This window comes from Lissotriton vulgaris, chromosome 1_1 (assembly GCF_964263255.1).
Source record: "Lissotriton vulgaris chromosome 1_1, aLisVul1.2, whole genome shotgun sequence".
Classification (NCBI taxonomy): Eukaryota; Metazoa; Chordata; class Amphibia; order Caudata; family Salamandridae; genus Lissotriton; species Lissotriton vulgaris.
The window spans coordinates 729,302,688-729,324,671 of record NC_141685.1 but is presented as its reverse complement, the minus strand read 5'-3'; the positions used below and the strand labels follow the sequence as shown (position 1 = coordinate 729,324,671).

At 53.2% G+C, this 21,984-nt stretch overlaps 1 protein-coding gene across 2 annotated transcripts in view; it reads right to left on the bottom strand.

Annotated features, from left to right (window-relative positions):
* Nucleotides 1-21,984, bottom strand: part of TDRD5 (tudor domain containing 5) — a 1,550,608-nt gene that overhangs the window by 1,447,141 nt on the left and 81,483 nt on the right. For both annotated transcript variants that reach the window (XM_086955296.1, XM_086955303.1), the window contains exon 3: nucleotides 9,426-9,509. In XM_086955296.1, the coding sequence (XP_086811422.1) occupies nucleotides 9,426-9,509 (84 nt within the window). The remainder of the gene's footprint in view (nucleotides 1-9,425; nucleotides 9,510-21,984) is intronic.

Genomic DNA, 21,984 nt, shown 5'->3' with positions numbered 1-21,984 from the left:
TATATCACACTACTGCACAACTGTTGAAATTTGGCTTGCGCGAAGAGGCTAGATCCCCCAGATTTTGGCATGACGGAGTAGACTTTATACACCTAGCCTGGGGTTGCCCTATTATATCCAGTTTCTGGAGAGGGGTAGAGAAGGTTCTTACTGACATGACACTTGAAAAAATTGATTGCAAGCCTGAGCTGTGTTTATTAGGGCTTTTAAAAAGTATTAAACTTTTTAATCGACGTAGCCACCTTCTTTGCCAAACGTGCTTTGAGGGAAGGACCTACCTTTGGTAAGTGGTTTTGAGACCTTGTTTTCTGCCGGGAACAAATGAACGTCTTTGCTGAGGAACTACCAGTGGCCTCTAGGCCTAAGGACTTTTGGGCACCACTCACTATATACCTGTTGGAGCACCCTGAACTGATAGATGTGACTGTGAAAGTTAGATACCTGGGACGCAAACTGTAACAAGATTTGTGAAGTCTTACTGCCATAATACATGTGGTATACTGTGTTTTTTATCTGAACTGCATTTGGGTCTGTTGGGACAAGGGTGGGGGGGTGGAGGTTGAGGGGGATAAAATAGATAAAAGGAAATATTGCTGTACATTATGTGGCTCTCTTATCACCGTTTGCATTACAATTGTGACTCTTGTCATTGTGAGGCACATTCTACTGAGGGGACTACGGCATTTCATTCTTTCTCCATGGGCTCTACATTAGAGGACATTCTGAGAGTAGACAATTAGTTGTCAATTTCTGCTTTCAGTTTTTTTAAAATCATAAACCAATTCTGGTTCTACTCTTAATATGCTTTAAAAGAGCATAATATGAGCCTTCAGGAATGTAGGAGAGTAGGGTCTGCAATCCTATGATCACCCCAGATTTTTGCTTTTTGCTTCACTGGTTTACGACTTCTCTGGCTGTGGGCCTGCTAATCAGACCCACAGCCTTGCTGTTCTCTCACTAATATGACACGTGTACCTTAGGTGCATTTACCAATTGGTACTGGGCCATCTTATCAGACCCTGTAACTCAGGGCATAGGTGTACCCAGGGCCTACCAGGGGCTGCAGCATGTATTTGCCACCCCTGGCTGGCCATCTAAATCTGACACAACTGGCTGCACGACAGCTGGGGCAAGGTGGTGATCACCCTTTGCTTTAGATATAGTATACCTATATCTAACCCTAAAATGGACACACAGATTCCTATCAGTCACTCCTATGGCAGGCCTTGACAATCCTGAAGGCAGAGTGCTTGGAATCGTGTGAGATGGTGCTCTGGCATGAGCTGAGCCCGTTTGCAGCTTGCGGAACCAAGTCCTAATAGCTGTTCCATAATAACACATACCATATACTCTTAAGTGCATTATAATCCTCGCGGTTATTTGCCAACTCTGGTATCGCTTTATCAAAACATGTCGAGTAAGGTGTCATACGAATTGGAATACTAACCCCTCGCCAATACTGGCGACGGGGTTAGCATTCCACCCTTCTAGAGGGACACGACATGTATGTAACTGTGAACCCCGGTTAAAGTTAACTCAAGCCTCAGCATCACAAAATGGATGCTGCCACCACAGACACAAGTCTAACCCCCTGCAGCTGGGAGTCCTTCCAGCGAGGGAGGCTTGGACAAAGGGTTTCCTGTCAGGGGCGGTGCTAGCACCATCCCAGACAGGGTTTTGTGTATCCTGGGTAGGCAGGGCTTTAGAGGAAGGTGACTGCAAGTGGCACCACGGTGCTCACTATGCATCTGCCGGCTAGAACCAGTTCCAGGGGCACACCAGCCCCTGAGCTGGGGAAAGTCCGGCATGGGAGAGGGGTGTAACCACCCACCTTCCTGGTCCCGCCCATGGGCAGGACCTAGTCGCGTGCCAGCCCCTTTTCCTAGTATAAAGATAGGAGCGGGCCCCCTTCCAAATTAGATCATCTTTGAATCCTGAAACTACTTTCTACGAAAGGAACTCTCGACTTCTTCTCAAGATTTCTCCCTTGTGACTAAGGAGTAGTCACCCTGCACCCGAAGGCACCATCCCAGAACACTGCGGTTTGCTGCACATCCTTCCTCCGGAATCAGACTGACCAGCACGACGAGACCCGGCTTCCCTGGCACCTCTGACCTCTACCTACATCGTCAGCTCAGTTGAGATCCATGGGTGCGACGAGACCTCGAGGGACCGGCCATCTTCAAGACTGCACAACTCTTGCCCAGCACGACCGCCGAGGGATCCTCGAGTGAGTGCTTTGGGGTCCGAGAAGCCCCAACCCTGAGCAGCTCCAGCACCGAAGTTCAGCCCTCCAGCATCCACCAGATCTGCGTGGGGCCCTTCTGCTTTTTGCTGCTCACCGCGTTGTCTGGCTACTAGCCCGCTGGCTTGTGGCCTTCCCGACGACGAACGACGACATCAACACTGCTGGTCTGGTTGCTCCAGACTGGCTCTTGCTCCCCTCCAAAAGAGGAGCCCGGACCCTCCTGGTCCACTCCAGACGCCATTTTGAGTCCACCGCGTGGGCTTGCATTTGCCAAGACTTGTTGCCCCAATCCTGGGTCCAGCAACGTTGACAACTGATACCATCGTGGGACAGCTCGCACCTCCATCCTGGTCGCCGACAACGCCTCCTGGTACGTGAGACTGCAGAGCCCAGCGTCGCCCACTCACCTGGTCGAGGTGACTCCATCCGGTGCCATCCTGGTGCCCATCTAATCACTGGCTAGTGATTCAGAACTTGGTCCCCTCTGCTTACAGGTGTCTTCCATCTCCGATCCAGGCTTGGATCCATCCGAATTTCTTCACTGGTCGCCTGCCAGCAACAACTTCTTTCAGGCTCCTGGTTCGTCAACGAGGGTTTCCGACGACACTTGAACCCTATGCTGCCGCAGCCCCTGGGCTAGATAAACCGATTACCCCGGTGCTCCAGCGTAGAACAACTCTCTAAGTGCCTAGATCCACTTTCGTTTTTGACCTACCTAGTCGGGTTCGCCCGAGAACACTAACTTTGCATTTACTAGTATCCATAGACTTTGTCCCGCATCCCGCGTGAGAGTGCACACTCTGCACCCGAGTCCCCTAGGCCTCCTGCTAGTAATCTGAAGGTTCAGTAGTCCAGTCCTAGCGATTCCAAACCCTATGAGATTAGTACTTACCTGCTAGTAATTTCGCATTCCACTTCCATAGTATATGGTTTTTCGTGCCCCTCGGGCATTTGTGTAAATTGTGCAACTTAAAGTATTTTCGTAAGAGTTTTGTGGTGTGCTTAGTACCCTGTCCTCATAAAGAGTACAGGGCTGTTGTGATCTTAATAAATACACTGTTTATTTTCATAACACTTGTGTGGTGTCCTTTCACTTGGTGTTCAAGGGGTATATGTGATGGTATAACAGCTGGCTTAACACGCCCTCTAGAGTTTAGCCCGAAGACTGCTTGTATCCATGCTACTAGGATAGCTGGTCTATAAAGGTTGACTTACAACCAATCATCAATAAGGGTTGTTTGGACTGATACAAAGTGCTCACTAGAATAGTGAACATTATATATCAGGCCAACTTCTCACAGGCAATAAAACAGAACTTTCCAAATTTCTTAATGATGGAATTTATTAAATATTTGACGGAGAGTATTATGATACCATTATCTTTCTGTGCTGGTTTTACTTCTATTGCTGGTGTGCCCTCCCTGGCATTTGTCTGTCATTTTCTTTCTTCTTCCAAGCGACAGAAGTTCCTCCAGAAGAGGCAGACGAACCGGGGGATCAACTGACACACTGAGTAGCTCAGGATACCAGTACCTTCGCGCCCAGTCCGGAGCCACAAGGATAACTTGGGCCCGGTCGCGACTGATCATCTTCAGCACTCTGGGCAGAAGTGGTATAGGCGGAAAGGCGTATAACAGACCCCAACTCCACTCACGACGAAAAGCATCTCCGAGCGAGTGCTGCCTTGGAAATTCCAACGCGCAGAACTGATGACATTGCGCGTTCTCTTCTGTGGCGAATAGATCTAACCAAGGCTCTCCCAACTGCAGATGGAGGCCTTGCGCCACATCCGAGTTCAGACGCCATTCGTGATCCATCATGCACCGCCGGCTGAGTTCGTCCGCCCTGGCGTTCTGAGAACCTGCCAGATGTTGAACCACCAGAGTCACGCCCTGATGTTCCAGCCACTGCCAGAGGCATAGAGCCTCCTGGCAGAGGGTCCACGAACCGACCCCGCCCTGTTTGTTGCAGTACCACAAGGCGGTGGTGTTGTCTGTGAACACCTGCACTACACTCCCCCGGACAGAGAGGAGGAATGCTTTCAGTGCTAGACGAATCGCCCGCAGCTCCAGAAGGTTGATATAGAGCTGGGACTCCGCCGGAGACCAGAGGCCTCTGATCTCCGCCTCTCCCATGTGGCCTCTCCAGCCCTGCAGGGATGCGTCCATCACAACTAAGTGCTCCGGTTGGGGAAGGGAGAGGGATCTGCCACTGGCCCAATCGGGGTCCGTGAGCCACCACTGCAGCTGTTTCGCAGTGCCCTCTGAGATCATGACATGGTCGGACAGGTTGCCCTGATGGTGGGCCCACTGCAACTTCACGTCCCACTGCAGAGCCCGCATCTGCCACCTGGCGTGATGCACTAGAAGGACGCAGGAGGCCATCAGCCCCAGAAGCCGCAGCGTCAACCTGACCGAGACCCGAGATAAAGGCCAAAAGAGTGGAACGAGCGCCTGAATATCCCGGACCCGCTGTTCGGGAGGATAAACCCGAAACCGCACCGAGTCGAGGACCGCCTTCAACAACAGTCGTCGAGGTAGGGGAAGACTGAAACCCCTAACCTGCGCAGATGAGCTGGGACCACCGCCATCACTTTCGTGAACACCCGTGGGGCGCTGGTAAGGCCGAAAGGGAGCACAGTAAACTGAAAGTGCTCTAGGCCTACCGTGAACCGCAGGTAGCGCCGGTGGGCCGGCAGGACGGGGATGTGGAAATAGGCGTCCTGCAAGTCCAACGCTACCATCAAGTCTCCAGGGGCCAGGGCAGCTAAGACCTGAGCCAATGTCAGCATGTTGAACTTCTCCTTCCGGAGGAAGCCGTTGACGTTCCGTAGGTCCAAGATAGGGCATAGGCCCCCTTTGCCCTCTTGGGTACCAGAAAGTAGTGGGAGTAACAACCACATCCTACTTCCGGCCCAGGAACGCGCTCTATGGCCCACTTGGCCAAGAGGGCCGTAACTTGCTCTTGCAGAAGTTGCAAATGATCCCCCGACACGCGGTGGAATTGCGGTGGCATGGCTGGAGGGGTCGTCTCGAAGGGGAGGGAGTACCCCCTCCAGACGATTTGCAGCACCCACACGTCTGACGGGACTGTGCGCCAGTGGAAGTGGTGATGGCGAACCCTGCCCCCCCACTGGCGTCACATGTGCCTGAAAGCGCAGACTAGGAGGGTTTCGAGACGGATGCTGCAGGGGAAGGTGTGGACTGGCCGCGCCGTTGTCCCCGGCCGCCACCGGTCTGTGTATTAGACTGCGGCGCGTGGCTGGCAGCACGTGTGGGAGCGCCCCTTCCTAGGCCGCGAAAGGAGCGAAAGGCACCAGTTTGCTGGAGAGGGGCAGAGAGGCCCAAGGACTTGGCCGTAGCCCTGGAGTCCTTCAAACGCTCAAGCGCATGGTCTGCCTTGTCGCCAAAGAGGCGACAGCCATCAAACGGCATGTCCAGAAGTGTGGCCTGGACATCAGCTGAAAAGTTGGCGGTCCTCAACCAGGCGTGGCGTATAACAGCCACCGTCGTTGCCATCGCTCTGCCCAGTGAGTCCGTGGTATCCAGCCCACACCGGATGGAGTAGCGTGCCGAATCTCGACCCTCCACAAGGGCTTGGGCGAGTTTAGCACGTCCACGACTGTGTCCCACAGAGTGTGGGTGTAGCTGCTCAAGAGGCATGCGGTATTGACTGACCGCAGTCCCAAACTCAGGGACGAGAACACCTTCTTACAGAACTGTTCATACCTCTTGGATTCCCGATCGGGCGGAGCCGTCGGGAATGCGGTCTGGGAAGTAGAGGCCTGGATAACCAGGCTCTCGGGGGTGGGGTGGGTGGACAAGAAGCAAGGGTCGCCCGGAGCCGGGCGGTAGCGTCTGGCCACGTTCCTATCCACAGGCGCACCTGTAGCGGGCCTGGACCAGGTGCCCAAAAGAATGTCACACAAGGCCTCATTAAATGGCAGCAGAGGCTCAGCTGAGCTTGACTGCGGTTTAAGGACCTCAGTGAGGAGGTTAGTCCTCTCGGCCGCGACGGGGAGCTCCAGGCTCAAGGTCTTGGCCGCCCGCGTCAACACTACACTGTAGGCAGCCCCCTACTCCGTAGCCACGGTTGGAGGGGAGACAAAACCAGTGTCTGGCGAAGTGTCCAGTCCATTGGCATCCCCAAGCTCACATGTCCAGTCCTGTTGAGACTGGCACTCCTGTGCCAGAGTGTCCACAGACCCCTCCAATCCCCTTTGTCACCCATCACTTGATATTCAGGTTCAAAGGATGGGGCCGGTTCGTGGAAATAAAAATCTCCAAATGACCTCGAGAGCGGCGCCCAGCGTCGCCGCTCCGGTGCCGGAACCAAATCGAGGGTAGGATTGGGGACTGCGACGCCCGGAGGCAACGCCGGGGGTGACACCCTAGGGGCCGGCGTCGGCGAGGTGGTGAGGTCGACCGGCGACAACCCGGATCCGGAAGCGGATCCAGTGGGGGCCTGTGGCGCCAGACCGAAGTCGCCGGCGGTGTCGAAGCACCCGCCAGCGTCGGAGCCGAAGCACCCGATCCGCTAGGCCCCCCAGCCGGGACCGCTGGGCCCGAAGGCGCCACGGAACCCGGCGGAAGAGGGTGGGACCTCATGGCCATGAGATAGCGCTCGACCTCTTCAGGCGCTGCATCGTGCCCAGGGATCAGAAAGTGTGGGGCAGGATGTGGCGCCCGCGACTCCGTCGGAGCCGCGTGGGTGGTGTCACCCGAACCCCCATCTGCGTCGCGCGAGCGTCGGGGTGGGTCGGAAGAGCGATGACGCCTTTCCGACCTCTCACACCTCTTACCTGAGGATCGTGATCCCGACAACCGATGCAGACTCTCGGAGCTACGAGGACTCCGACCCTGCGACCGGTTCCTCGACCTTCTGTGGGACCGGGACCTTGAAAGGCACGGGGCCGACTGCCGGAGCTCAAGTCGCTTGCGGGACCGCTCCCGCCAAGCCTTAGACGTCAGGGTCCGGCAGTCGGATCAGGTTTGGTCGTCGTGGTCGAGGCCTAGACACTGGAGGCACCGGCGATGGGGTTGGGTAACCGACATCAGTCGGCTGCAATTAGAGCAGGGTTTGAACCGGGGCATCCCTACTGGCACCGTAGGAGTCAAATGACTCGAGAAAAAACAGATCAAAATATCAAAAAAGTTTAATCAAAAAGTGACTATGGGGTAGAGCTTCCCAGGATGTACGCTAGCTGGCGTGGAAAAAAGAACTGACGTCAGCACGCGAGGGCGGCGTCTAAGTACTCCGACGACATCATTCTGACGCTAATGACGCAGACGATGGACGCGGAGCCGCGGACGACGCCTACATCCGCGTAGTAGTATTGCTTCGCAAAAGTTTCCGGATCCAGTCTGACGCCTGGGGATATTTCTAAGGTAAGGAATCTATTCTAAGGTAAGGAATCTATCACTAACGTGTCTCGTTCAGATAATGCCGTTTCGTCCCAGTGCCCCGAGTCGACAGCGAACAGGTCGGTGCAATACCTGCTTTCGACATTGTAGTCTTCGACGTTGACCGGGGACGAGCGTCATTTTTCAGCTATTTTTCTCTGGGGGAGCCCCCGAGAGACTGAAGACAGAGTTCTGGTAGAGGACTGATCCTCTCCTCACCCTGAAGTCCCACCTGTTGACTTGGTCTAATGTTTTTTTCTTTCTTCCAGACCTTGAAGCCAAATCTTCTCCCTGTCACGCAGGGTGCGCCTGGAAAAGGTTTTACAAATAAAACAGGAACGTGAGAAGCAAGCAGACAAAAGAATACACACTCTGTGAGAGTCAGTATGGCCTTTCTTCCACAGTCCGGACACTTATCAAAAAGGGATGGCATTTTTGACAGAAAACTGTGGAATTCCTGTCAGAAAAAGACAGCAAAAGGAAAAGAAAGATCAAAGACGTCAAGTGAAACTGTAAATAATCAAATTCTTAAGCTATTTTTTATGAAAAACACCAAAAAAAAGTAGAGTTCAATGCTTCAAGGTCCTGTTAACAGGAGTCGGAAAAAAGAACTGAAGTAACTGCCATTGGCTGTACATCATGGGATACTGGTGGTCTCTGGAGACTCTTACAGGCACAGGTTCTATTTTTAGACATATAATGGCATCCTATGGGGCTTCTCTGTCCTACCCTTTCATCTCTATCATGAAAAAAGGGGCTTTGTGAAGGGGATTATTTCTCTGTGTATTAAACTCCAAAAAGTTGCAAAGTTTTAAGTTTGCTGGCTATCTTTTTTCACTTTAAGATGAAGTAATGGCCAGTGTAGTCTAGTAAGTTAGGCTGCATTATTGTCTGCATCTCTTAAGTGTCTTTGCAGGCCTTCCTGAAGGAAGGCGAAAAATATCCACTTAAGAAGATATATCTAAGGAAATGCTCTGGGATATCGGCACGTGGGCGGAACTATTCAAGTGCTTATGACTATACACGGAAATCCCCTACAAGAGAATTGTTGTTCTTGGCCAAGAGTTTGCCGGGTATTGCAATTTTGTGATTAGGGCTGCAGATGTTATTCTTCTTTTCTTTTCTCTGGTTGATGAATGTAAGGCATATTTTAAGTCTCTGAGCCTTGAATAAAATTAGGGCTTACCATCATTAAAAATTCCAGATTCATTTCCTGTCAAAAGAGCTGTACTAATTTTGTCTACAATGTATTGTTTCCTATCCACTATGATAAAACTATATTATACACTTGAACTTAAAGAGGCTGTTTTGCCTGTACAAGAGATAATTGCACATATCAGTAGAAAGGATAAAGCTTGTGTATGTATGCGTCATCTGTATAGCACAAGCCTAATTAAAAGGCAGCAGAACAGTGCACAAAGGCAGAGACAAAAACACAATCAACAAGAGATTGTAGCGGTACATGAGGTAGCCCACCTAACGACTATTTTTCCATTTCTAGTTGGCATATCAAATTCAACTTTGTACAAGGTAGTAATTAGTTTCTTTAGCTGACAAGGTCATAGTTACCTCAGGCTGTGGACTTGTCACTTCCTTCCTAGGCAAACTATTGAAGCTGTGGCTCTCTAAAATGAGACAGCTAGGAAACCCTGCTACAACCATCATTTGGATTGCAACCAACAACTGCATTACAATGAGAGGAGACACAGTGCTATAAACACTGTACTACACATATAGAAATTCCTTCCGCAATCCTCATTCCATTCAACACTTACAAATCTTATTTTTTCCTTGAGCTCAGAATCAATGGTCCCACCAGGCCCTTTCTGTGCTAGAGAAACCTTTGCCTCTTCCTCCAACTGCAAACAAAATAAACAATTATCAGTTAGGTAATCCTTCAATGCAAGTCATTCACAATGCAGACTAGTTTAAATTCAAGAGAATTATCATACTAGGAGACAACTGTAAAGTAAAACTACGAAAAGTGCCACTGGAATTGTAATGAACAACAATTTAAAAGTGATAATTTTTTTACATTGACTTTACCACTTTGCTAGTATTCCTTGTCTTAATCCTTTAACATTGAGTGCGATTTAGCTACACTCTTATTTGTTTGTATAATCTTTTTATTGTTTTCAAACACAAACAACACACATGAGAATAGCTGAGCATGTATACATACAAGTTCTCGATGTAGACAATGAGAAACAAGGCATCAATCCCTACAACCCGGCAGGCTCGATTAAAGAACCATCTCGAATGTCCCGGAGTCACCTACCCGAGGCAGTAACTATTGCAGTTATAGGATACCATCACAAATCAATACATCTCCATCATAATGCCCATGCATCAGATCCATTCTCAATGCGGCCCCCACTCCCCTACCCAATACCCACCCACCCGTCGGCGCGTCAACTCTGAGATTGTGTGTAATAAAGTGTTGGATCCAGTCAATAATGGGGACCATACCTGTCTTCCAATTTTCATCTTAAACAGGCATAATGACCCTTGAGGAGGTACAGGGACACCCCACCGTGCTTCCCATCCCAAAGGGGGGCATTATTCTCCTAGTCCTCGTCCCCGGTTAAGGCACTCATTTCTGATTCAGACTCTATGTCCGCCCCCTTCAGTTTAATAACAAGGGCCTTCCACGCTCGCAACCCCTACAGTGCTTTGTCATTGTGGGACCTATGTGCCTGCTGCAGACGAACTGCGCCCTCGCTGGTCGCCCTTAGAAGCAATGCAAGTATAATAAGGTAGCTGGGCCCCGCCACCGCCTTCCAATGGGACGTAATATCTTGCTTGGCAAGCAACAGTCCCAAGTCCAAGAATTTACTCGTCAGTTTCGTTTTGCTAGTATGCGGGAACCAATGCAACAAGCAGGTCCCCTTATCCAGAGCAATCTGTCGTCCAGTCATTTGCAAGCAGCTTGACCACCTCCTCCCAATACGTGCCCAATTGAGGGCAATCCCACAACATGTGCACCAGGTCTGCGTCCCGCAACGTGCATCGGGGGCACTGTGCAGTGTCCACCTGAAAATATGGATTGATTTTTGCCGGCGTAAGATATGCTCTGTGCAAAAAAAAAAATTGGACCAATTGGAACCTAGCGTTCCTAGTGCCCTTCCGCGCATTCTTAAGGATGTGCGACCAGGCAGAGTCGGGTGTCTCTTTATCTATAGCCGCCGCCCACTGTCCCTGCAGCTTTTGTAGCGGTGTCAGCCCCTCCCCAATCATGCGCCTATATAAACAGGTAACCGCCTTATAAGTGCCCGCTGCCATCACTACATATTGACAAGCTTCGCTTACTGGCGGTTCCGAGATGCCCATGCCCCAGTGTTTTTGGATGGCAGCAACCAAAGCTGCATGTATTAAAAAATGGCCCCGTGGGAGCCCAAAACTCTCCTGCAACGCACCATAAGGCAATAATACTCCATCTCCAAATAAATCTCCTACCATCAGTAGCCCTAACCTCTCCCACTCCGCAAGGACAGAGCAGTCCCCCCATGCGGCAGGGCCTTACACATCCCCAGTGGTATCACCGGAGCATAGGGTCGCTGCACGCCAATTCTATTGTGGTATCGCTTCCAACAGTGTCTTAAAGCGCTTTCCTCAATCTATAGTTCAGCTGCTCACAACTTTTGCTGCAGTATCACATATGACAGCACGTGCCTAGGAACTTACGGTTCGAATTCCCATTCTGGTCCACGGAATTCCTGTGCCACCGCTTGAGTAAAGCCCTGGAACTGTGCAGCCAGATAATACAGCTCGAAGTCAGGGACTGCAAGGCCCCCTCAGCTCTTGGTCGTATCAGTTTTAGCTACACTCTTATGACTCAATTCCCTGAAAACTCTCTAAGAAAGGGTATGAGCAGAAATGTTGCTTAACTCTGCTTTTTATTTTTATGATCTTTTTTAGTAATTTAATCTGTTCAATAAAATAACAGCAAGACACCATCTGCATACCCTCCACAAGCACAGCAGGTACACCTAGTAATGAGGAACAGTATACAAAGCAATGGTGCTAACTTATCAGTTTTAGGCAGAATGTCATACGTCTCATCAATGTCCAGCCACCCTCTGCAGTCCTCACCCTCCCATTTGTTATCTAGTCTTAACTAGGCACAGCCACTCCCCATAACATGTGATACAACCAGGCATGGGTCAGCTGTTGCCTAACAAGGGCAGCCTAGGACCCAGTGCTTTCAACAGTGTCACCCTCATCAATCTGACCATGCAAAAAGGTTAAAAGCATATCCGCCCAGCATGACAAATCCACTTCTGCCTCCTCATTCCTTCACACTCTTTTCACGCACACTTCCTCCCCCAGCACTGATTTGCTGAGCTGCATCACGTACACCAAAGCGTCATAAGTATGGAATATGCTACTTACCAGTATGCATCTGTTCTTGGCATGTAGGGCTGCTGACATTCATATCTGTGCATAGATCGCCGCCTAGTGTTGGGTCCGGATGATTGCACATTGTTGTCCTGGAAGAGTCTTCGAAGTATCACGAGATAGGTGGCTCCTCCCCTGGACTACAGTGCGCATGGGCATCCTCTCCATCCTCAGATTGTTTTTCGCCATTGTGGCCGAGTTGGAGTGTAATACAGTAAGTGATGACCATGCCTGAGAATGATTCGGAGTGCTACAGCTGCGACAGGCACCTGGGAGGAGGGTGGGTGATATGAATGTCAGCAGCGCTACATGCCAAGAACAGATGCATACTGGTAAGTAGCATATTCCGTTCGAGGCATGTGGGCTGCTGAATTCATATCTGTGCATAGAATAAATAGCAGTTACGTCCTTAGTGGTGGTTGCCCGTGCCAGCTGCAGCAGTCTAAAAAAGAGTTTTGAGAACAGCCTGTCCTACAGCAGCTTGCTGTTTGGAGTGTACATCTACGCAATAGTGTTTGGTAAATGTATGTATAGTGGTCCATGTGGCTGCTCTACATATATTCTCTAGGGGAATGTTACCTAGGAAAGCCATAGATGCCCCTAACTTGCGTGTGGAATGAGCTCTTTGGGGAACTGTTAATGTGCGTTTAGCCTTTTGATAACATATCTGTATGCACTTAACAATCCATCTGGCTATACCGGATTTGGAAATAGGGTTGCCTTTGTGTTGTGGAGAGAAGGCAACAAACAGTTGTTTAGTTTTTCTGAAATCTTTTTTCCTGTCTATGTAATACAGGAGAGCTCTTTTAACATCCAATGTGTGCAGTGCTCGGTCTGCCACTGAATCTGTATTTGGGAAGAAAACGGGCAGTTGTATGGTCTGATTAATGTGGAACTGCGACACCACCTTAGGCATGAAGAACAAGTTACTTACCTTCGGTAACGATATATCTGTAAGAAACATTAGTTAGTGTTAGATTCCTTACCTTAGAATATCCCCAGGCGTCAGTCTGGATCCGGAAACTTTTGCGTAGCAGTACCCTTGCGCGTCGGTAGGCGTCGTCTGCAGGCGTCCCCTGCGGCTCCGCGTCCGTCGTTGGCGTCGTGCGCCGTGATGACGTCGCTGGAGTATATAGACGCCGCCTCCGCTCGCTGACGTCAGTTCTTTGTACACAGCTTTTCCGCGCCAGAAGACGCAGAGCCATGAGAGAACCAACACTGGTGCCATTTGAAACTAGGGCCCTGAAAGGGATTACCTTAACCCTAGGTATCAGTTCGCAGAACGGGGAGGATGGGTGGGTTCGGTAAGGAATCTAACACTAACTAATGTTTCTTACAGATATATCGTTACCGAAGGTAAGTAACTTGTTTATCTGAAAGAAACACGTTAGTGTTAGATTCCTTACCTTAGAATAGATACCCCAGCAATACCAACCCCCGGTGGTGGGTCTGCGAACCAATACATTCCTACACCAGAAAGTCCTGGAGGACAGAACAGCCAAAGAAGCCATCCCTCCGGACTTGACTGTCCAGGCAGTAGTGCCTCGCAAAGGTGTGCAGCGAGGCCCACGTAGCCGCTTGGCAAATGTCCTGCAAGGGGACTCCCCGGCCCAGGGCAGTAGTAGCCGCCGTGGCCCGAGTGGAATGGGCCCTCAGCCCAACAGGAGGCTCCTTCCGAGCCAAAGAGTAGCACGCTTTGATGCAGAGAACGACCCACCGTGAGATGGTCCGTTTATGTACCGTCCGTCCCTTCTTCGCACCCACATAGCCAATAAACAGTTGGTCATCCACCCGGAACTGGCGTGTGCGATCCATGTAAAATGAAAGCGCACGTTTTGGGTCCAGACGATGGAGCCGCTCTTCATCCTTTGAAGGATGCGGAGGCGGGAAGAAGGAAGGGAGGGTGATGGACTGCCCGAAATGGAAAGCAGAAACTACTTTGGGCAGGAAAGAAGGTCTAGTCCTCAGAACCACCTTGTCAGGATGGATGGACAAGAAAGGAGGTTTGACAGAAAGAGCCTGGAGCTCACTCACCCTCCTGGCAGAGGTGATGGCAACCAGGAAAGCCGTCTTTAAAGTCAGGAGACGGAGAGGGCAAGAATGAAGGGGCTCAAAGGGAGCACACATTAAAAAGGTTAGAACCAGGTTCAAGTCCCACTGAGGCATCACAAACGGAACAGGTGGATACATGTGTGTGATGCCCTTCAAGAATCTCGTTACAATTGGGGACTTGAACAAAGAAGGCTGATCAGGAAGCCTAAGAAAGGCTGAAAGGGCAGAAAGGTAGCCCTTGATAGTGCCCAGAGCAGAGCCCTGCTGGGCAAGAGAGAGAAGGAACAGAAGAACCTCGGAGAGAGGGGCAGAAAGAGGATCCACAGCCTTTGCTGTGCACCATGCCACAAACTTGTTCCACCCACAGGCGTATACCGATTTCGTGGAGGGACGCCTGGCTGCCAGAATTACATTACAGACTTCAGGAGGCAAGTCAAATGGCCTCAACTGCCGCCGCTCAATCTCCAAGCATGGAGGTGGAGACTGTTGCTGCGACAGAAGGTCCTCCTGAAGGGGCAGGCGGATCGGGGGACCGACTGACATGCTGAGTAGCTCGGGATACCAGTACTTCGAGCCCAGTCTGGAGCCACAAGAATAACTTGGGCCCGGTCACGCCTGATCTTCTTCAGCACTCTGGGCAGAAGTGGTATAGGCGGAAAGGCGTACAACAGACCGCAACTCCACTCGCGCCGAAAGGCGTCGCCGTGCGAGAGCCGTCTTGGAAACTCCAACGCGCAGAACTGATGACATTGCGCGTTCTCTTCTGTGGCGAATAGATCTAACCAAGGCTCTCCCCATTGCCGAAAGAGGCCGAGTCCGAGTCCGAGTTCAGACGCCATTCGTGATCCATCGAGCACCGACGGCTGAGTTCGTCCGCCCTGGCGTTCAGAGAACCTGCCAGGTGTTGAACCGTCAGAGTCACGCCCTGACGTTCCAGCCACTGCCAGAGGCGCAGAGCCTCCTGGCAAAGGGTCCACGACCCCACCCCGCCTTGTTTGTTGCAGTACCACATGGCGGTGGTGTTGTCCGTGAACACCTGCACTACACTCCCGTTGACAAAGGGGAGGAATGCCTTCAGTGCTAGACGAATCGCCCGCAGCTCCAACAGGTTTATATGGAGCCGGGACTCCGCCGGAGACCAGATGCCTCTGATCTCCGCCTCTCCCAAGTGGCCTCCCCAGCCCTGGAGGGACGCGTCCGTCACGACAACGTGCTCCGGTTGGGGAAGGGAGAGGGACTTGCCCCTGACCCAATCGCGGTCCGTAAGCCACCACTGCAGTTGTCTCGCAGTGCCCTCCGAGATCAAGACGTGGTCGGACAAGTTGCCCTAATGCTGGGCCCACTGAAACTTCAGGTCCCACTGCAGAGCCCGCATCCGCCACCGGGCGTGATGCACCAGAAGGATGCAGGAAGCCATCAGCCCCAGCAGCCGCAGCGTCAACCTGACCGAAACCCAGGATAGCGGCTGAAAGATGGGAATCAACGCCTGAATATCCCGGATCCGCCGTTCCGGAGGATAAACCCGAAACTGCACCGAGTCCAGAACCGCTCCGATGAAAAGGAGCTTTTGAGAGGGACACAGGTGTGATTTCGGCACATTGATGGAGAACCCCAGGCCGTGCAAGAGGTCTGCCGTCATCTGGAGGTGGTGGACGACTGTCTGGGGCGAGCCCGCCTTCAACAACCAGTCGTCTAGGTAGGGGAAGACTGAAACCCCTAACCTGCGCAGATGGGCTGCGACCACCGCCAACACCTTTGTGAACACCCGTGGGGCGCTGGTAAGGCCGAAGGGGAGCACGATAAACTGAAAGTGCTCCTGGCCTACCGTGAACCGCAGGTAACGCCGGTGGGCCGGCAGGACGGGGATGTGAAAATACGCATCCTGCAAGTCCAACGCGGGTCTAGGGCAGCCAAGACCTGAGCCAAAGTCAACATCTTGAACTTCTCCTTCCGGAGGAAGCCGTTGACGTTCCTTAGATCCAAGATAGGACGTAGGCCCCCTTTGTCCTTCTTGGGTACCAGAAAGTAGTGGGAATAGCAACCACGTCCTACTTCTGGCCCAGGAACGCGCTCGATGGCCCCCTTGGCCAAGAGGGCCGTAACTTCCTCCTGCAGAAGTTGCAAGTGGTCCCCCGACACACGGTGGTTCTGCGGTGGCATGGCTGGAGGAGTGGTCTCGAAGGGGAGGGAGTAGCCCCTTCGGACGATTTGCAGCACCCACCTGTCCGATGTGATCGTGCGCCAGCGGGCGTGGTGATGGCGAACCCTGCAACCCACTGGCGTCACGTGGGCCTGAAAGCACGGACTAGGAGGATTTTGAGGCAGATGCTGCGGGGGGAGATGTGGCCTGACCCCGCCGTTGACCCCGACCGCCTCCACGGCGGTTTCCACGGCCGCCACCGCGTTGAAGTGATTGCTGCGGTGCGTGGCTGGCAGCACGTGTGGGGGCGCCCCTTCCGTGGCCACGAAAGGAGCGAAACGAACCCGTTTGCTGGCGCTGGGTCGAGAGACCCAAGGACTTTGCCGTGACCCTGGAGTCCTTGAAGCGTTCCAGCGCGTGGTCCGCCTTGTCACCAAACAGATGACAGCCATCGAACGGCATGTCCATCAAAGTGTTCTGGACATCTGCCGAGAAGTTGGCGGATCTCAACCAGGCGTGGCAACGAATCGCCACCGTCGTGGACATCACTCTGCCTAGCGAGTCGGTCGTATCAAGACCACATCGAATAGAATATCTAGCTGCATCTCGGCCCTCAGCTTTGCCGAGTTTTGCCCGCACCTCCATGGGGCATTCTGGCAGAAGCTCCGCGACAGTATCCCACACGGAGTGGGTGTAGCGGCCCAAGAGGCAAGCGGTGTTGCAAGACCGCAGTCCTAAACTCAGGGACGAGAAGACCTTCTTGCCATATTGGTCATACCTCTTGGATTCCCGATCGGGCGGGGCCGACGGGAATGCGGACTGGGAGGTAGAGGCCTGGACCACCAGACTCTCAGGGGTGGGGTGGGTGGACAGGAACTTGGGGTCGTCCGGACAAGGACGGTGGCGTCTGGCCACGTTCCGATCAACAGGCGCACCTGAAGAGGGCCTGGACCACGTGCCCAACAGAACGTCTGATAAGGCTTCGTTAAACGGCAGCAGAGGCTCCTGTGGGCATGACCGCGGTTTGAAGACCTCAGTGAGGATGTTAGGCCTCACGGCCGCGACGGGGAGCTCAAGGTTTAAGTCCTTGGCAGCCCTCATCAACACCACTGAATAGGCAGCTCCCTCCTCCGATGCCACGGAAGGAGGAGAGACAAAACCAGGGTTAGGAGAGCCATCCAAACCACTGGCGTCCCCCACATCACCTGTCCAGTCCATGTCATACTGACACTCACGTGACAGAGGGTCCTCAGACCCCTCCCAGCCCTCACCGTACTCCACATCATCACCATAGTCGGTGTCAACCATGTAGACCGGCTCCACGGGGTCGACAGGCCCCATCGGCGTCGAGCCCGGCGTCGAGCGACGCCGGTCCGACTCCGCATCCGGATTCGGTAAGGGTATGGGGACGGCGCCGCCCGGAGCCGGCGCCGGAGCCCCGGTGCCGCCCAAAGCCGGCACCGAGGAACCGGCGTTGCGCGGAGGCGGAGTCGGGGGCAACCCCGATGGAATCGGCGCCGGATTGGATGGACGTCCATCCGGCGTCGACCCCGAAGGCCCTAGCGGCGCCGGTGTCGGAGCATCCGACGGCGTCGAGGTAGGGTCAGCTGAACCGCTAGGGCCCCCGGACGGGTTCACTGGGCCCGTAGGCGCCGTGGAACCCGCCGGAGGAGATAGAGGCGTTCCTCGTGGCCACGAGGAACGCCTCTATCTCCTCAGGCGTCGCACCGTGCCCAGGGACCTGAGGGTATGGGGCAGGCCGCGCCGGCGACTCTCGCGGAGCCGCGGGGTTGGGGTCACCCGAACCCCCGGCCGCATCGCGCGAGCGTCGGGGGTACGATGACGACACCCCGACTTCTTGTGTTTCTTACCTGATGAACTCGACGAGTGATGTCGACTTCCGGAGCGCCCGGCGCGGCTCCGCGACCGCTCCCTCGAACACTCCCTGGACCTCCGGCCGGACCGCGACCGTTCTCGACGCGGGGCCGACACCTGGAGCTCGAGTAGCTTGCGGGACCGCTCCCGCCTAGCTTTGTTAGTCAGAGCCCGGCAATCGACACAGGAGTCGACGTCGTGGTCGGGGCCCAGGCACCGGAGACAGTCGGTGATGGTCCGTGACCGACATCGTGCGGTCACAACCGTCACAGTTTTTGAAACCGGGCATCCTACCAGGCACAAAAGATAGATATAAGTTGTAATAAACTTGGTCAAAAGACCGGGTACCGCTCTTCAGATCTGCGTCCACTGGCGCGGAAAAAAGAAGAACTGACGTCAGCGCGCGGAGGCGGCGTCTATATACTCCAGCGACGTCATCACGGCGCACGACGCCAACGACGGACGCGGAGCCGCAGGGGACGCCTGCAGACGACGCCTACCGACGCGCAAGGGTACTGCTACGCAAAAGTTTCCGGATCCAGACTGACGCCTAGGGATATTCTAAGGTAAGGAATCTAACACTAACGTGTTTCTTTCAGATTTTAGGGTTGGTATGTAGCACTACCCTATTAGCATGGATCTGTATGAAAGGTTCCTGAATAGTTAGGGCTTGAAACTCACTAACTCTTCTTAGCGATGTGATTGCTACTAGAAAAGCCACTTTCCATGTCAGACACTATCTCACAAGAGTGAAGAGGTTCAAAGGGTGGTCCCATTGGTCTGGTGAGAACTATGTTCAGATTCCAGACCAGTGAAGGAGGGTGTCTGGGAGGAATCACTCTTTTGAGTCCTTCCATAAAACCTTTAATGGCTGGCACCCTGAAAAGAGAAAGATGCTGTCTGTTTTCAAGATAAGCTGCCATCGCAGCCAAATGTATCCTGATGGAACTATATGCTAGATTGCATCTGTATAGATGCAACAAATAACATATGATGTTTTGCGTGGACGCATCTAGCGGATTTATGTCATTATTGGAACAGTAAATGACAAATCGCTTCAATTTGGCCGCATAGCATGCCCTGGTTGTAGGTCGTCTTGCCTCCTTGATGATGTTCATACAGTCAGGGGAGAGTTGAGGTAGCCAAACTATGACCTCAGGAGCCATATTGCAAGGTTCAACTGTTGCGGATCTGGGTGCTGAATGTCTCCATGGCTCTGAGTGAGGAGACTGGGCGGGAGGCGCAGTCGTCGGTGAGGCACAGCTTAGAGTTCTAGGAACGTGGTGTACCAGGTGTGCCGTGCCCACGTTGGAGCAACCAGGATGAGCGTCATGGAGTGCTGCCGCAGATTGCGTGCCACTAGCGGTATGAGCGGTGCTGGAGGAAAAGCGTACGCAAATCTGCCTGACCCGTTCATCCATATCGCATTGCCCTGAGACTGCGGGTGTGGGAACCTGGCGGCGAAGGATTGGCATTTTGCATTTTCCTTTGTGGCGAATAGGTCTATCTCTGGATGACCCCACTGCTGGAAATATGGTTGGAGCACCAAGGGGTGTATCTCCCACTCGTGCATTTGATGGCTATGCCTGCTGAGCAGGTCCGCCATCAGGTTGTCCTTGCCTGGGAGATGTTCCGCCATGAGGAACATGTTTCTCTGAATGGCCCACTTCCACATGCTTTGGGCTAGATGAGACAATTTTGGAGAGTGTGTGCCTTCCTGCTTCTGGATGTAATACATGGCAGTCATGTTGTCCGTCCGGATCAGCACGACTTTGTTGCGCAAATGCAATTTGAACGCCTTCATCGCCATGAAGATTGCCATCAGCTCCAAAAGGTTGATATGCATCTTCTGCTGCTGCGTCGTCCATAGTCCCTGCACTGTATAATGGAGGACATGCGCTCCCCAGCCCTGGAGAGATGCGTCCATCGTCTGCACTATTTGTGGTACAGGCTCTTGGAACGGTCGTCCCCTGCAAAGGTTTTGTGTGTTTCACCAATGCAGAGTTGTATGCACGACCGGTCACCAACACTAGGTCTTTTAGATGTCCATGAGCCTGGTTCCACTGGCGTGCCAAGCACTCCTAAAGCGGACGCATGTGTAGCCTTGCGTGCGGGACTATGAAGATGCAGGAGGACATCATACCTATCAGCTGCATAAATACCTGCGCTGGGAGTGAGTGTTGGACCCTGAATTTCTGAATTAGCAAGTGCATGCTGCTGGCTCTGGCAGAGTTTGGCTGCGCTGTTGCTGTCAGTGTTGATTGTCGCATCTAGGTACTGTTGTACATGTGCGGGTTGAAGGGGTGATTTCGGGTAATTTAGTGAAAATCCTAGACTGTGTAGAAGGTGAATCGTGCGGGACATGTGGCTGGCACATTGCTGGGCTGACTTTGCTTGGATAAGCCAGTCGTCCAGATAAGGATAGACATGGATGTGTTGTCTCCGAAGGTGCGCAGCCACTGTCGCTAAGCACTTGGTGAACACTCTGGGGGCAGTAGTGACCCCGAAAGGCAGGACCTTGAACTGGTAATGCTGGTAACCTGAGATATTTCCTGTGTCCTGGGTGGATGGGAATGTGGAAATATGCATCCTTTAGGTCTAGGGGTGCTAGGAAGTCCCCCTGACTGAGCAATGGTAGAACTTGCTGTAAAGTCAGCATGTGAAAATGTTCTGACAAGATGTACTGGTTCAGGGGTCTGAGGTCTAGAATGGGCCGGAGAGACCCGTCCTTCTTTGGGATTAAGAAGTATAGTGAGTACACCCCTGTTCCCTGCTGTTCTAAAGGCACAAGTTCTATGGCCCCTTTTTGCAGCATGCAGATTACTTCTTGCTGCAATAAGTGCATGTGCTCTGGGGGCGTGGCTTGGGCGCCGATGGCGATGGTCGCCTGAGAGCTCAGCTCCGGGACTGAGCCCGGGATTATCCTGTAAATCGGAGGCCGTGGGGCACCCTAACCCCCGCAAACTGTTGATCGGCCCGACGGGGACCTACCGGGGCACTTGGAGCAGTCCGAACGTGTGGTGACCCGGCGGAAAATCGAAGTTTGTGGAACCGCGGAGTGCGACCCAACATGGCGCCCGGACTTCATTGTCCCCTTGGCCGGGACCATTAGACTGGAGGAGCATCACTAGCAGCGGCGCACCCTCCACCCTTCCGTCTCCCTGTGATATGAGGGTCTGGATATCGGTCTGATTGGACTCTGGCAACGGGGATCGCTCCTAGATGGTCGGATGCCCTCGCTATAGCGGATCCCGGCACGCGGACGCCTGGAGGCCCTGACCGTAGAGCCCACTCCCTACACCGCACTTGGCTGCATCTCCCTGATCGACCCACTCCCATGGGAGGCACAACCCTTTGGCGCCACAAAGTATCCGGTGGAGTTGGTGACCCTCATTCCGGGACCTCATCAGCCAAACGGGCCTGCCCGACCTGGCGCCGATTGTCTCCGCCTCCTCCTCGGTGCCCTCAGACGACGTGGTGGTGGCGCGAGCCGAAGCTGAGAAGGTCCAACAGGCCCTGGAGACGGGGATCACCGGCACTCGACCCGAAGACCAGCAACCGGGAGAGACATAGCCGACGCCCGCACTCGGTGGCGCCTGTCCCTGGATCCACACTGTGTGCTTCCGGCGACATGGGGAAACCTAGGGGAGCCAAGGGGACTACCCCAGCCGCCTCAGACTCGGAGACCCCGGACAAAGAGGAACGTGGAGACCCGGAGAGTTCTGGTGGTGCACCAATGCAGCAGCAATTTGACCGCGTCTTGGAGGCGATTGCGACCACACGCTCAGCCCTCCAGCAGGACATTGCCCAGGTGGCGACGAGCCTAGGCCTCCTTAGAGCGGATCACGGCAAGCTTTCGGATAGGGTCA